This window comes from Ranitomeya imitator, chromosome 1 (genome assembly GCF_032444005.1).
Source record: "Ranitomeya imitator isolate aRanImi1 chromosome 1, aRanImi1.pri, whole genome shotgun sequence".
NCBI classification, from domain to species: Eukaryota; Metazoa; Chordata; class Amphibia; order Anura; family Dendrobatidae; genus Ranitomeya; species Ranitomeya imitator.
The window spans coordinates 353,923,917-353,937,216 of NC_091282.1; the positions used below are offsets into that span (position 1 = coordinate 353,923,917).

The 13,300-nt window shown below is 44.7% G+C and overlaps 1 protein-coding gene and 1 non-coding gene across 2 annotated transcripts in view; one reads left to right on the forward strand and one right to left on the reverse strand.

Annotated features, from left to right (window-relative positions):
* Positions 1–3,084: 3,084 nt before the first annotated feature.
* TRNAT-CGU (transfer RNA threonine (anticodon CGU)) lies at positions 3,085–3,157 on the forward strand. Its single transcript has one exon. It is a non-coding gene; the product is annotated as a tRNA-Thr (tRNA).
* Positions 3,158–3,590: 433 nt separating this feature from the next.
* The window catches only part of PARP2 (poly(ADP-ribose) polymerase 2), a 212,149-nt gene continuing 202,439 nt past the window's right edge, over positions 3,591–13,300 (reverse strand). The window contains exons 16-19 of the mRNA XM_069760573.1: positions 5,955–6,054; positions 5,695–5,793; positions 4,597–4,721; positions 3,591–4,404 (exon numbers count right to left, since the gene is read on the reverse strand). Of these exons, the coding sequence (XP_069616674.1) occupies positions 4,245–4,404; positions 4,597–4,721; positions 5,695–5,793; positions 5,955–6,054 (484 nt within the window). The 3' untranslated portion in view covers positions 3,591–4,244. The remainder of the gene's footprint in view (positions 4,405–4,596; positions 4,722–5,694; positions 5,794–5,954; positions 6,055–13,300) is intronic.

Below are 13,300 nucleotides of genomic sequence, written 5' to 3' on the forward strand. Positions count from 1 at the left end.
ATATCGGGAGCAGAAGTGTATAATTGGGTGTCGTCAGCATAGAGATGGTACTGGAAACCAAATCTACTGATTGTTTGTCCAATAGGGGCAGTATACAACGAGAAGAGTAGGGGGCCTAGGACTGATCCTTGAGGAACCCCAACAGTAAGGGGAAGGTGAGAGGAGGAGGAACCAGCAAAACATACAGTGAAGGATCGGTCAGAGAGATAGGAGGAGAACCAGGAGAGAACGGTGTCCTTGAGGCCGATGGAGCGGAGCATAGTGAGGAGGAGCTGATGATCCACAGTGTCGAATGCTGCAGAGAGATCCAAGAGAATTAGCATGGAGTAGTGACCATTAGATTTAGCTGTTAGTAGGTCATTAGAGACTTTAATGAGGGCAGTTTCAGTAGAGTGTAAAGAGCGGAAGCCAGATTGAAGAGGGTCGAGAAGAGAGTTATCTGAGAGATAGCGGGTAAGACGGGAGTGGACCAGGCGTTCGAGGAGTTTAGAGATGAAGGGAAGATTAGAGACAGGTCTATAATTAGCGGCACAGTTTTGATCGAGGGATGGTTTTTTAAGTAATGGATGTATGATGGCATGCTTAAATGAGGAGGGAAAAATACCGGAAGTGAGGGAAAGGTTGAATATTTTTGTTAGGTGAGAGGTGACAGCCGGGGAAAGGGACTGGAGGAGATGTGACGGAATGGGGTCACTGGTGCAAGTGGTCGGGCGAGAAGATGCAAGGAGCCTGCTTACTTCTTCTTCTGTAACTGCTTCAAAGTCAGAGAGTGAACTAGATGCAGTGGGGGAGGGAGAACAGTGCATGGTATGAAGAGATTGGGAGATGATTTCCTGTCGAATGTGGTCAATTTTTTCTTTGAAGTAATTGGCCAGATCGTCAGCACGGAGATCCGTGGTTGGGGCCTGCTCTCTTGGGTTGAGTAGGGACTGGAACGTGTCAAAGAGACGTTTAGGGTTATTGGACAGGGAGGTGATGAGGGTGTTGAAGTAGGTTTGTTTGGAGAGGTGAAGGGCAGAATTGTATGTCTTTAGCATGAACTTATAATGGATGAAATCTTCGGGTAGATTAGATTTTCTCCACAGACGTTCTGCGCACCTGGAGCACCGCTGCAGGAAACGTGTTTGCAGCGTGTGCCACGGTTGTTGCCGTCTGTGCCGAGTTGTTTTATGTATAGGAGGAGCAGCTTCATCCAGAGCACTTTGCAGGGTTTCATCCTGGTCACTTCCATTTTTATACCGGCAATAAATACATTAGATATGGTATAAGTTTTTGTATATGCATATGAATTTGGCAGGGCTCTCAGAGCATCAGGCCTACATCTGTCACTCATCCACCTGTTACTGATCAATGTTTTAAGCTAGAAATGATGATCCAAGCCCTGTCCCATGCATCCATACTGCACAGTTATATTACTTGTACTGTGGGTCAGTTGGAGAGTTGTGACGTGGGGAGAAACAAGAGTAATTGGGGTGCCACCTCTGAGGACTATACTGTGTATGATGGCATGGTGGAGGAAGAGGAGAAGAGGCCACTTGATGCAGCCCTTGCCATCCACTGGAGCACATGCTTGTTCTGTCCCTCATCTGTAAAGCATATCGCTATGCGGCTGCCAAAGAAAGAGAGTTGATTAGCCCGTAAAGTGACAGACGTTGTCAGTTGTCTTTGGATAGGACAAGCTGGTGTTTGTCCAGTGGCGCTTTCAGTAACATTACCACCTACCCCACATATACATCGAACACCCAGCCTATTCCCCCTTCCACCATGACCTCGCTTTTTCCACACTCATGTTGGATGTACCCTTCCTCTCTTTTAACCAGCTGTTTGTCAACCCTAGGCCCACACCTGTCAGTAAATTAACTTTCTGTATTTATTTGCTTAGTGTGGCTGGACCAGAGAATAAGCACAAAAGATTTAGATGCTGAAATGTGGACTCCTGGATGGACAACACAATTAGCACAAAGGATTTGGATGCTGAAATGTATACTGCTGACTGGGCAACACAATTTGCATAAACTATTTAGATTCTGAAAAGTAGACTTCTGGTGCAGCACACTATTCGCACAAACGATTTAGATTCTGAAATGTGGACTCATGGCTGGACCACACTATTAGCAGAAAAGATTTAGATTCTGAAATGTGGCCTGGTATCTGGACCACGCTATTAACAAAAAGGATTTAGATTCTCAAATGTGGACTCCTGCCTGCACTACACTATTAGCACAAAATATTTAGATACTGGAAGGACAATTTGACACAGGATCCTATCTAGCTGAAAATAAACCACCTAGCTATCTGACTACTTGCACCAGCCTCTCTACGCCATTACCCTGCCAAAATGGTGCAAAAAATAACAGAAGCCCTTGTGTCTGGACATTGAGGATGGTTTCTGCTCCATGATTGGCCGCCAGAATCTCCACTCATTAAATTTTTTAAATAAAATACAGTCTGCCACTACTCTGACATCTTCCCACCTCCACCCCTCGTCAAACACGTCCCCGTGCTCATCATACAGCACCACTGTCCTAACAAAAGCATTAGTGGAAACTCGATCATTTACCGAACTTTGTCCAAATGTTGCCGATTTTGAGGAAAATGCTCAGGAATCTGAACACGAATCCGAACGTGCAACGTTTGTGCTGAATTTGAGATTGGTGAACGTTTTCTGAAAAAGTTTGCTCATCTCGAGTCATAATGGCATATGGATGTCATAAAGGGAGTGTCCACTGCTGGGTAAGCCAAGCATGAGCCAGAGCAGATGGCTGCTTCCAGCCACCCAGATGTTATTTATTTTGCTCACTTATATGGCACCACTTATTCCGCAGCACTTTACAGACATTATCATCGCTGTCCCCAATTTGGCTCACAATCTAACTTTCCTATTACTATGTCTCTAGAATGTGGGAGGAAACTGGTGAACCTGGGAGAAATCCACGCAAACACGGCGAGAACATACAAACTCCTTCAAGATGTTGTCCTTAGTGGAATTTGGACCAAGGACGTCAGGGCTGAAAAGCAACAGTGCTAACCACTGAGCCACCATACTGTCCCTCTTTATACAGCTAAATGATAAAATCTGGAGATGGCTTCATAGCTCAGAGGTTAGAGCACTGGTCTCGTAAACCAGGGGTCGTGAGTTTGACTCTCACTGAAGCCTTACAAACTCTTTGTCTCTCATATAAAACTTGCTTATCTGTTTGGTACGTGATATAAAGTTGGTGCGATTCAATATTGACTGGGCAGTGAGAATCTGGAATTGCTTGCCTGAGGAGGTGGTGATGGCGAACTCAGTCGAGGGGTTCAAGAGAGGCCTGGATGTCTTCCTGGAGCAGAACAATATTGTATCATACAATTATTAGGTTCTGTAGAAGGACGTAGATCTGGGGATTTATTATGATGGAACTGGATGGACAAATGTCTTTTTTTCGGCCTTACTAACTATGTTACTATGACTGATCACTGGGGATTACAGTAACTAAACATGCAGCGATCAGACAATCAAGGCTCTAAAATGAGCAGTGTTGGAAGGTTCCAGCCATGGGCAGCTGTGATCTGACATCTTTATGTAGGAGGGAAACAAACATGGAAGCCATTTTTTAACTCCAACTTTATTATAGAATAGAAAAGGATAAAAAGAAACAGACAATATCATGCTAAGCTTTAATGCATCTTATCATAAAGTAACATTTTTAAGAAGACATCATATGTTTATTACTTATGTAGAAGATCTAAAATCAACATTTCCAAAACAAAATCATTAAGAGTCTATATGATTTATCTAGAAGTACGATTAAACAGGTTGTCCTATACCTGGATACTAATGACCTATAGATAATCAATATCAGATTTGTGAGGCACCTCCCAAATCATCAGTTTACAGGTGGATGTGAAAGTGTGAGGAATCAGACTCATCTCTATACACTGGTGAGTGGCTGTTTGGGGGATATGCAGCTCAGCTTCTATTCACTCATTAAGAGCCACTACATAGTGAATATAGAATTGTGCGAGTCTGGTTTCCAAATATGGTTTATGTCTGTGTGGATTGCTGTCATTTATATCTAAGAAGTGGACAATCCCTCCAAGATTCAGGATTACAAGATAGTGCTGATTTATAAAAAACTGGTGTAGTATGCTACAAAGAAAACATTCACTCCATATTCTACTTTGCCTACTAAGTATGTGCCATCTCTTATATCAGGCACATACATGAATCCTGCTATGGCCAGAAATGCCAATCTTTACAGTTACCACAATGATTCATAGTTGAACTGGACTAGAAGCAAATATTTCATCCGGACCTGACTGCTGTCATACACAATGTACTCATTGTAATTTAGGGTGTAGCCATCATTATTCTGGAGTCCTGTGTCTATGAGAGGTCCAAAGGGAACCACAGCGCCGTCACTGCAAAAAGGCAGAGAAATAGAAAAGAGCAGAAAAGAACAAAAAAAAAGTAGTCAACAAATTAAAGAAACTACAGCTGAAATGAACTAAAGATATGCACAAGTATATATGCAAACATGAGGTGGTCGGATTTACAGAAACATATGACTGACATGACACTATGGATGACTCTCATATACGTAATTAACTTACTGATTAATGCTCTTTTTGGGGTCAGGAACGCTACGACCAAGGCCTTTGGTGCTGTGTTTGCCTTTCAGCTTTTTCTGAGCATCATAATCCGCAGCAAGAAGTTCATTACATTTACCAAGTGCAACCTGACAGAGACAGAAACATGGTCCAAATATGACCACAAAGAGTTGTCGATGACCAACTTACTTATAGAGATTTTTTTAATGTACCGCACATACTCGTGTATAAGCCAAGGTTTTTGCACATTTTTTTGTGCTGAAAACTCCACCCTCGGCTTATACATGAGTCATTGTCAAAGAAAGACGGGCGGGGGAGCGGCGGAGCAGCGGGTCACAGAGGCAGGAGCCGGTGGTTGCAGCTAAAGCCTGTGCCCGCTGCTAAAGAGAAAGGAATATTCACTGAGCTGGCAATATTCATTTCTCTATAATAGTGCACAGTGAAAGCCACAGCCTTCCAGCAGCCGCTGGGCTAGCAAGGGTGCCCGCTCATTAAGGTAATGAATATTCACCTCTCTCCACGCCCATTGGTGTGGAGTGAATATTCTTTACCTTAATGAGCGGGGACACGTGATCGCTTGGCCAGAAGAGTTGCTGGCACCGGAATGAGATGCAGCGAGGGCGCACAGGGAAGGTAAGTAGGAGCTATGCATACAAGGATAGGGGATAAGGAACCATGCATACAGGGACAGGGGAGTCATGCATACAGGGACGGGGAGCCATGCATAACAGGGACGATCTCAGACAAGTCGAAAATGCCATCAGTAAGGTTATTAGATAAGTGCTCAAACGCACTGGTAAAAGAATTAGACGCTACAGAATACATGTCATATGCTGGAATCAAGTTTGTAAACTGTTACTTCCCTATGGAAAGTGTATGGGAATGTGTCGGAAGGGAGGTTCAAGCATCAGAGCGACCCTGATAAGCTCCCGCAAGTCTGACATTGGTATGAGGAGAAATTTCCAATTTTTGCCAATTCTCGATTATTCATGACTACGTAGAACTTAAAAGGGTTGGTGCAATGAATTCCAAATGCAGAGGACACTATACAAGGACTACACAGCTATACACTCAAGTAGTCCACATATCAGCCGACATTACCTCGGACAGCAGAATAATTCCCACATTCTTATCTCGGGTTGTAAAGCAATAATTTGCACTCTTTGAGGAGACATCGGCAAAATATATTCCTTTTCCAAACTAGGGAGAAAAAAGGTTCCGGATTAAGCCATACAAATATGTGAGTGTAGCCTAAATCTTCAGAAAGGTGACGGCTGCTTTCAAAGTGATACAACCCGACAACCTGGTGAAGAAGCAGCTACAGCGATCACGACACCAGAGAACCACAATAATGCACTAACCATGTATCCAGTTACTGGAGCTTCTTTAGGGGCCACACGCAGGCCTTGGCTAAGTATGCCAACCCAGTTAGACATACGAGATCCATGCCACAACAGCATTCTGCAGACAAAAGCAGCAGGTTATAATAATATGTCTTCAAAGTTAAAGGGCGACTCCAATTACTGGCTCCAGGCACCAACCATTTTTTTTTTAAATTTTTATAATTTAACTCAGCAAGAGTCGGATCCTGGGGATCTATTGCCTAGAACCAAAGGATACAGAAGCCTTTATAAATCATTTATGAGAAGGAGCCTTTCAGAATAGGTTTCCTGTTTGCTCTAATCCTGAAGCATCCCCAGATCATCACTGATCATCCACCAAATTTCACAGTGGGTGCAAGACACTGTGGCTTGTATGCCTTTCCAGGTCTCCATCTAACCATTAGATGACCAGGTGTTGATCTGGGGATGCTTCAGCAAGGCTGGAATTGGGCAGGTTAATCTTTGCGAAGAACGTATGAATCAAGCCGCATACAAGGTTATCCTGGAAAAACAGTTGATCCCTTCTGCTCAGGCAATGTTCCCCAACTCTGAGGACTGTTTTTCCAGCAGGACAATGTGCCATGACACAGCTAGGTCAATCAAGATGTGGATGAAGGACCACCACATCAAATCCCTGTCATGGCCAGCCCAATCTCCAGACCTGAACCCCATTGAAAACCTCTGGAATGTAATCGAGAGGAAGATGGATAGTCACAAGCCATCAAACAAAGAAGAAATGCTTAAATTTTTGTGCCAGGAGTGGCATAAGGTCACCCAGAAGCAGTGTGAAAGACTGATTGAAAGCATGCAGAGATGCATGAAAGCTGTGATTAAAAATCATGGTTATTCCACACAATATTGATTTCTGAACTCTTCCTGAGTTAAAACATTAGTACTGTTGTTTCTAAATGATTATGAACTTTTTTTTGCATTATTTGAGGTCTGCAAGCAATGCATTTTGTTGTTATTTTGACCATTTCTCATTTTCAGAAAATAAATACAAAATGTATTGCTTGGAACTTCGGAGACATGTTGCCAGTAGTTTATAGAATAAAAGCAATTTACATTTTACTCAAAAATATACCTATAAAGAGAAGAATCAGAAACTGAAAATGTTTCAGAAGAGAAGAATCAGAAACTACTACATGCAAGATTTGGTATATGACTGTGGATGCTCTTTTGCGCCCAGATTCTTTCCATGCTGAATGTGCTGCTCTATTTTTCTATTTCTTATATAACAGTACACTGGCTTGCAAAAGTATTCCCCCACTTGGCAGTTTTTGTGTTTTACTACCTCAACCTGGAATTTCACTGTTTTTTTAGGGTTTGCATCAGTTCATGTAAAGAACACACCTACAACTGTGAACATTTGGTTTTCTTTTTATTGTAAAGCAAACAACAAATAGGATAAAATAACTGAAAACTTCAGTGTGCATAACTATTCCACCTCTAAAATCAGTACTTCCTAGAGCCTCCTTTTACGGCAATTACAGCTGCAAGTCGCTTTGGATAAGTCTCTATGAATTTTCATATCTTGCTGTTGGGATTTTTGCCCAAGGCAAAACTGCCCCAGCGCCTTCAAGTTAGATGTCCACAGATTCTCAATTGAATTATGGTCTTGGCTTTGAACAGGCCACTCCAAAACATTTACACGTTTCTCCTTAAACCACTGGACTGTTGCTGTAGCAGTATGCTTTAGGTCATTGTTTTGTTGGAGGGTGAACCTCCGTCCCAGTCTCAAATTACTGACGGACTGAAATAGGTTTTGCTCAAAAATATGTCTGTTTCGCACCATCCAACTTCACTGTCCCTGCTGCTGAAAAACATCCACACAGCATGATGCTACCACCACTATGTTTGGTATCATTTGACCACAGCACCTTCTTCCATACATTTGGGGAATCTACCACATGTCTTTTGGAAAACTCAAAACAAGCCTTACATTTTTTGTAAGTAAAGGCTTTTTTCTGCCCACTCTCCAATAAAGGTCAACTCTATGGCGTGTACAGCTTATTGTGTTCATATGAACATATTCTCCAGTCTCTGCAGCTCCTTAAAGGTTACCTTTTGTCTCTGTGCTGCCTCTGATTAATGCCCTCCTTGTGTGGGTTGAGAGTTTTGGTGGGCATCCCTCTATTGGCAGGTTTGTTGTGGTACCATGCTCTTTCCATTTGATGATAATGGACTTGATCTTGCTCCAGGAGATCATCAGAGATTGGGATGTTTTTTATAACCCAACGCTGACTTTTACTTCTCAACAACTTTGTAACTGACTTATTGGGAGTTCTCCTTGGTCTTCATGGAGTAGTTTGGTTAGTGGTACCTCAGAAAAGGTATGTATATACTGACAGACATGTGATAATTAGATTGCACACAGGTGGATTTCCTCTCACCAAGCTTGTGACTTATGAAGGTAATTGCATACAGCAGAAAAATGTTAGGGGCTCCATAGCAAATGGGATTAATAAATAAAACTATATGTGATATTTGCGCTAAGTTCACCTATATGAAGCCATAAATAGTTAAAATACTAGGAAATGTCATAAACAAGGTTCCCCATACAGGACTGTGATTAACAAGATGTGTTTACCTTAATATCAAAGAAAAGGAAATCTGTGTCCAGTGCTGACATGCGGAAAGGTCCTTCACTCATGTGCTGAAAGGTTGGTATCTGAAGCCTTCTCTGAATCTCTGTTCCGGAAATATCCAATATGTTGCAGAGCAAATAGTAGTATAGGAGACGCTGTCCCGGCCGGTGACTTGCGTCCTCCCCCAGAGCTTGGTAACTGCCGTGCACAGGCAGTGGCGGCCGCGTGTATAGAGCTGAAGCTGACAACAAGCTGACAACAATTCTTGTTGATACGCAAGACTTTGTACATGGGAATCTATTTATTCACCAGTTAAATCCATTGGAACAGGGAAAGGATGTGTGTAGATTTTCACGCCAAAATAACCTTTTTTTTAGTTAAAACAAACACCAAGGTTACTTATTGGTAGTCAGTTTTCCCAGAAGCCATGACAGCATACCTGAGAGAGGGATCCGCCCAGCCAGGAAAGGAAACCTACTGAAATAAAAGGACGGTACCTCTCCCCAGCTTCAGTTGGGTTACAGAGCATGAAAGGACCTCCGGGTTAATTTACACACACAACAATCACCACATTATAAAACACCCAAACTATAATGCACACCCATAAGGTGAAAGAGGGGGAAATATAAAGGTGCTGTCATGGGTTCTGGAAAAATCAGCTACAGGTAAGTAACCTTGGTGTTTTCCCTTCACCCATGACAACACACGTGAGATTTCCGGAGAACTGAAACACATTAGGGAGGGACCACCGCTTGCAACACCCTTCTATCAAAAGTCAAGTCAGCCAAGGAGGACAGATTCAGTCTGTAGTGCTTAAAGAAGGTAGATGGTGAAGACCAGGTAGCAGCCTTATAGATCAAATCAATTGATACCCCTGCCTTTTCTGCCCAGGAGGTTGCCACGGCTCTGATGGGAGTGAGCCTTGATGCCTTCAGGAATCAGTGCACCACTCGTAGTGTAAGAAAATAATGGCCTCCCTGATCCATCTGGCAATGGTACCCTTGGATACCACATACCCCTTTCTGCTACCCTGAAAGGCTACAAATAGGGAATGGTCATGGACATATACTACAACAGTGACCTTCTTACATCTAAGTTATGAAAGGTTTCCTCTCCTGGATTCCTAGGGTTGATACAAAAGGAGGGCAAAGTAATCTTTTAGCTCCTATGGAACTTAAGAGGCACTTTAGGAAGATAGGTCATATCAGGGTTTAGTATATTCCCATCCTCATACATCTGTGTATAGGGGGGGACATATGGACAGGGCCTATATTATTATTATTATTATTCATTTTTATAGCGCCATTTATTCCATGGTGCTTTACATGTGAATGGGGCAAGTATAGACAAGTATAATAAACATGAGTAAACCAAGGCACACACAAGTACAGGAGGAGAGAGTACCCTGCCCGCGAGGGCTCACAGTCTACAGGGGATGGGTGAGGATACACTAGGTGAGGGTAGAGCTGGTCATGTGGCGCTTCAGTAGACTGGGGATTACTGCAGGTTGTAGGCTTGTCGGAAGAGGTGGGTCTTCAGGTTCCTTTTGAAGGTTTCCGTGGTAGGTGAGAGCCTGATGTGTTGGGGTAGAGTTCCAGAGTATGGGGGATATCACTCACCCTGCGGGCTGATGTCAGAGCCACTAGTAAAATAGCCTTAACTGTGAGGAATTTGGCAGATAAATTCTTTAAGGGCTTGAATGGGTGTTTAGTTAGCATTTCTAGGTTCAGATCCCATGGTGGGATTTGTGACACCCATCTATTTGCTGCCAGATTACAATTATATGAGGCACCCAAGGCCAAGACCTGTACGTTGAGGGTGTTAATTGCTAACAACTCCTCCAGTCCTGATTGCAAGAACTCTAGAATGAACCTCACTGGAGCCTTATCCCCTGAAAATTCCAAAAACCTCTTCCATGTCCTGCCATAAATACTTGATGTTATCAGCTTCCTACCTTTCAAAAGGGTGAAAACTAACCCTGGTGAGAAACTTTGCCGACTCTGTAATGCCGTCTTAAATTCCATGCTGCTAGATGGAAGCACTTCACGCGAGAATGGCATACTGACCCCTGGGAGTGAAGGTCTGGGATCTCTGGCAGGATCCATGGATCTGAAACTGATTTTAACCTTAGAAGGGAAAACCACGGCCTCTTCAGCCAGAATGGAGCAATGAGAATCACCCTTGGCTAATCTATTGCTGACAGCGCCAGATTCCTTATTTTGTCTTATGGCAAGTGTCTTTGACACTCTGAATTCTACACTAAGCCCAGGAAGGACTGTATCCTTTCTGGTTTTAGCCTCAACTTGAGGGTATTTACCCTCCAGCCCAGCTCCTCCAGGACCACCGTTGCCTCCCTCAGCTGCTCTGCACAGTGACGCTCCGATCTTCTGACTATAAGGACGTTGTCCAGGTACGGCAAGATAACAGTGTTCCGAGTTCGAAGGTTGGCTATCACCTCCGATATTACTTTGGTAAAAATTCTAGGAGCTACTGACAGTCCGCAAGGAAGAGCTATGTACTGGTAAGGCCTGACTTGTCCCTGGACATACAGATCCACTCTCAAAAACTTATGATGGTCCGGATGCAATGGGATGTGATAATATGCATCCTTCAAATCGATGACTGACAGCTTTATAGCTGTGTTTACCGACTCAATCTTGAAGAGGCAATTTACAATTCACTGGTTGAGCTTCCTCAGATTGATAATAGTTCTGAAGCAACCATCTGCTTATTTAATCTAAAAGATATGGGAGTTAAATCCCCTTGCTTTTTCCTCCTCCGGCATCTCGCACAGAACGTGTTTTTGTTAGAGTCTCATGATCTCTGCTTCCAGGGCAAGTTGTTCTTTTGGTGACTTCCTGATGATTGTTATTTCGAAGGTCTTCACAATACTCAAGACCAGGAGTGTCAAACTGCATTCCTCGAGGGCCGCAAACCATGCGCGTTTTCAAGATTTCCTTAGCTTTGCACAAGGTGCTGGAATCATTATGTGTGTAGGTGATTAAATTATCACCTGTGCAGTACAAGGAAATCCTGAAAACATGACCTGTTGGCGGCCCTTGAGGAATGCAGTTTGACACCTCTGCTCAAGACAACAACTGTGGGAGATGTTCACCCAGGCAGGGAGAAAATGGGAGAGCCTCCACCCTACCGCTGACTTGATGTCATTGGGAGGGCTTTTTGGAAGATTTAGAGCAGGGGTCAGGAACATTTTTGGCTAAGAGAGCCGTAAACGCCACATATTTTAAAATATAATTCCGCGAGAGCCGTACAATATGTTTAAAGGGCCATTGACAGATCAATCGCTCCAATGTTCACTTAGTACAGCAAGGAATGCTCCTCCCTGCTGTATAAAGCCACAACTGGACTGAAACAATGGTAATTAGCAGTAAAAAATTAAATAAATAACTTACATTGTGAGCTTGCGATGCATGACATCAGTCCAGCAGTCTGGCTTCTTCTTTTTCCTGCGCATGACTGGAAGCTGGCATTCTTCCCACCTGATGTTGAGAGAATGCCAGCTTTGAGGCATTCGCAGAAGAAAGAAGCTGGAATGTTGGACATGTCACACAACGCATTGTCAGTTATGTCAATTGTCTATTTTATTATTGTATCCATCCTGCCCCATGTCTCCAATCATGCCCCGTGTCTACATTCTGCCCATGCCTCCAGTCCTGCCCCCAGTGTGTCCAGCATATTACCCCCAGTGTGTCCAGCATATTACCCCCAGTGTGTCCAGCAATCTGCCCCAGTATGTCCAGCATATTGCCCCCAGACAGTGTGTCCAGCAATCTGCCCCAGTGTGTCCAGCATATTACCACCAGTGTGTCCAGCAATCTGGCCCAGTGTCTCCAGCATTGCCCCAGTGTGTCCAGCAATCATCTGCCCCAGTGTCTCCAGCAATCTGCCCCAGTGTTTCCAGCAATCTGCCCCAGTGTCTCCAGCAATCTGCCCCCAGTGTCTCCAGCAATCTGCCCCCAGTGTCTCCAGCAATCTGCCCCCAGTGTCTCCAGCAATCTGCCCCCAGTGTGTCCTCCAGCAATCTGCCCCCAGTGTGTCCTCCAATCTGCCCCACTGTCTCCAGCATTGCCCCCAGTGTGTCCTCCAATCTGCCTCACTGTCTCCAGCATTGCCCCCAGTGTGTCCTCCAATCTGCCCTACTGTCTCCAGCTTTGCCCGCTTAGTGTGTCCTCCAATCTGCCCCAGTGTCTCCAGCATTGCCCCCAGTGTGTCCTCCAATCTGCCCCAGTGTCTCCAGCATTGCCCCCCAGTGTGTCCTCCAGCATTGCCCCCCACTCCCCCAGTGTGTCCACCGATAACTGATCCAAAAAAAAAAAAAAAAAAAACAAGCAGTCTCCTCACCTGTCCGCGCTCCAGGCGGCGAGCTCCCTGCAGCAGCGCACACTCGCCGGCGACTGACAATGACGTCAGACGCCGGCGACGTGTGCGCTGCGGCCGACATCAGCCGCCAGCCTCCAATTGGCTGGCGGCTGTTGTTGTTAACTATTGATGTGCGGGCGCGCGCCCGCACATCAATAGGAAACCGCCGCAGCGCTGCAAGGGGCCCGGTGAGCAGATGAGAAGGGGCCCGATGCGGCCCCCTCTCTCCGCCCACCGGGTCCGGGGGGCACATAAACGCCGGCGGCGGCGGCCGGCACGGGCCGGCATTCACAAATGATTATCAGAGGGTTAATCTGCGGTAGCCCAGGGCCCCCCCAGACCACTGGGCCCTGGGCT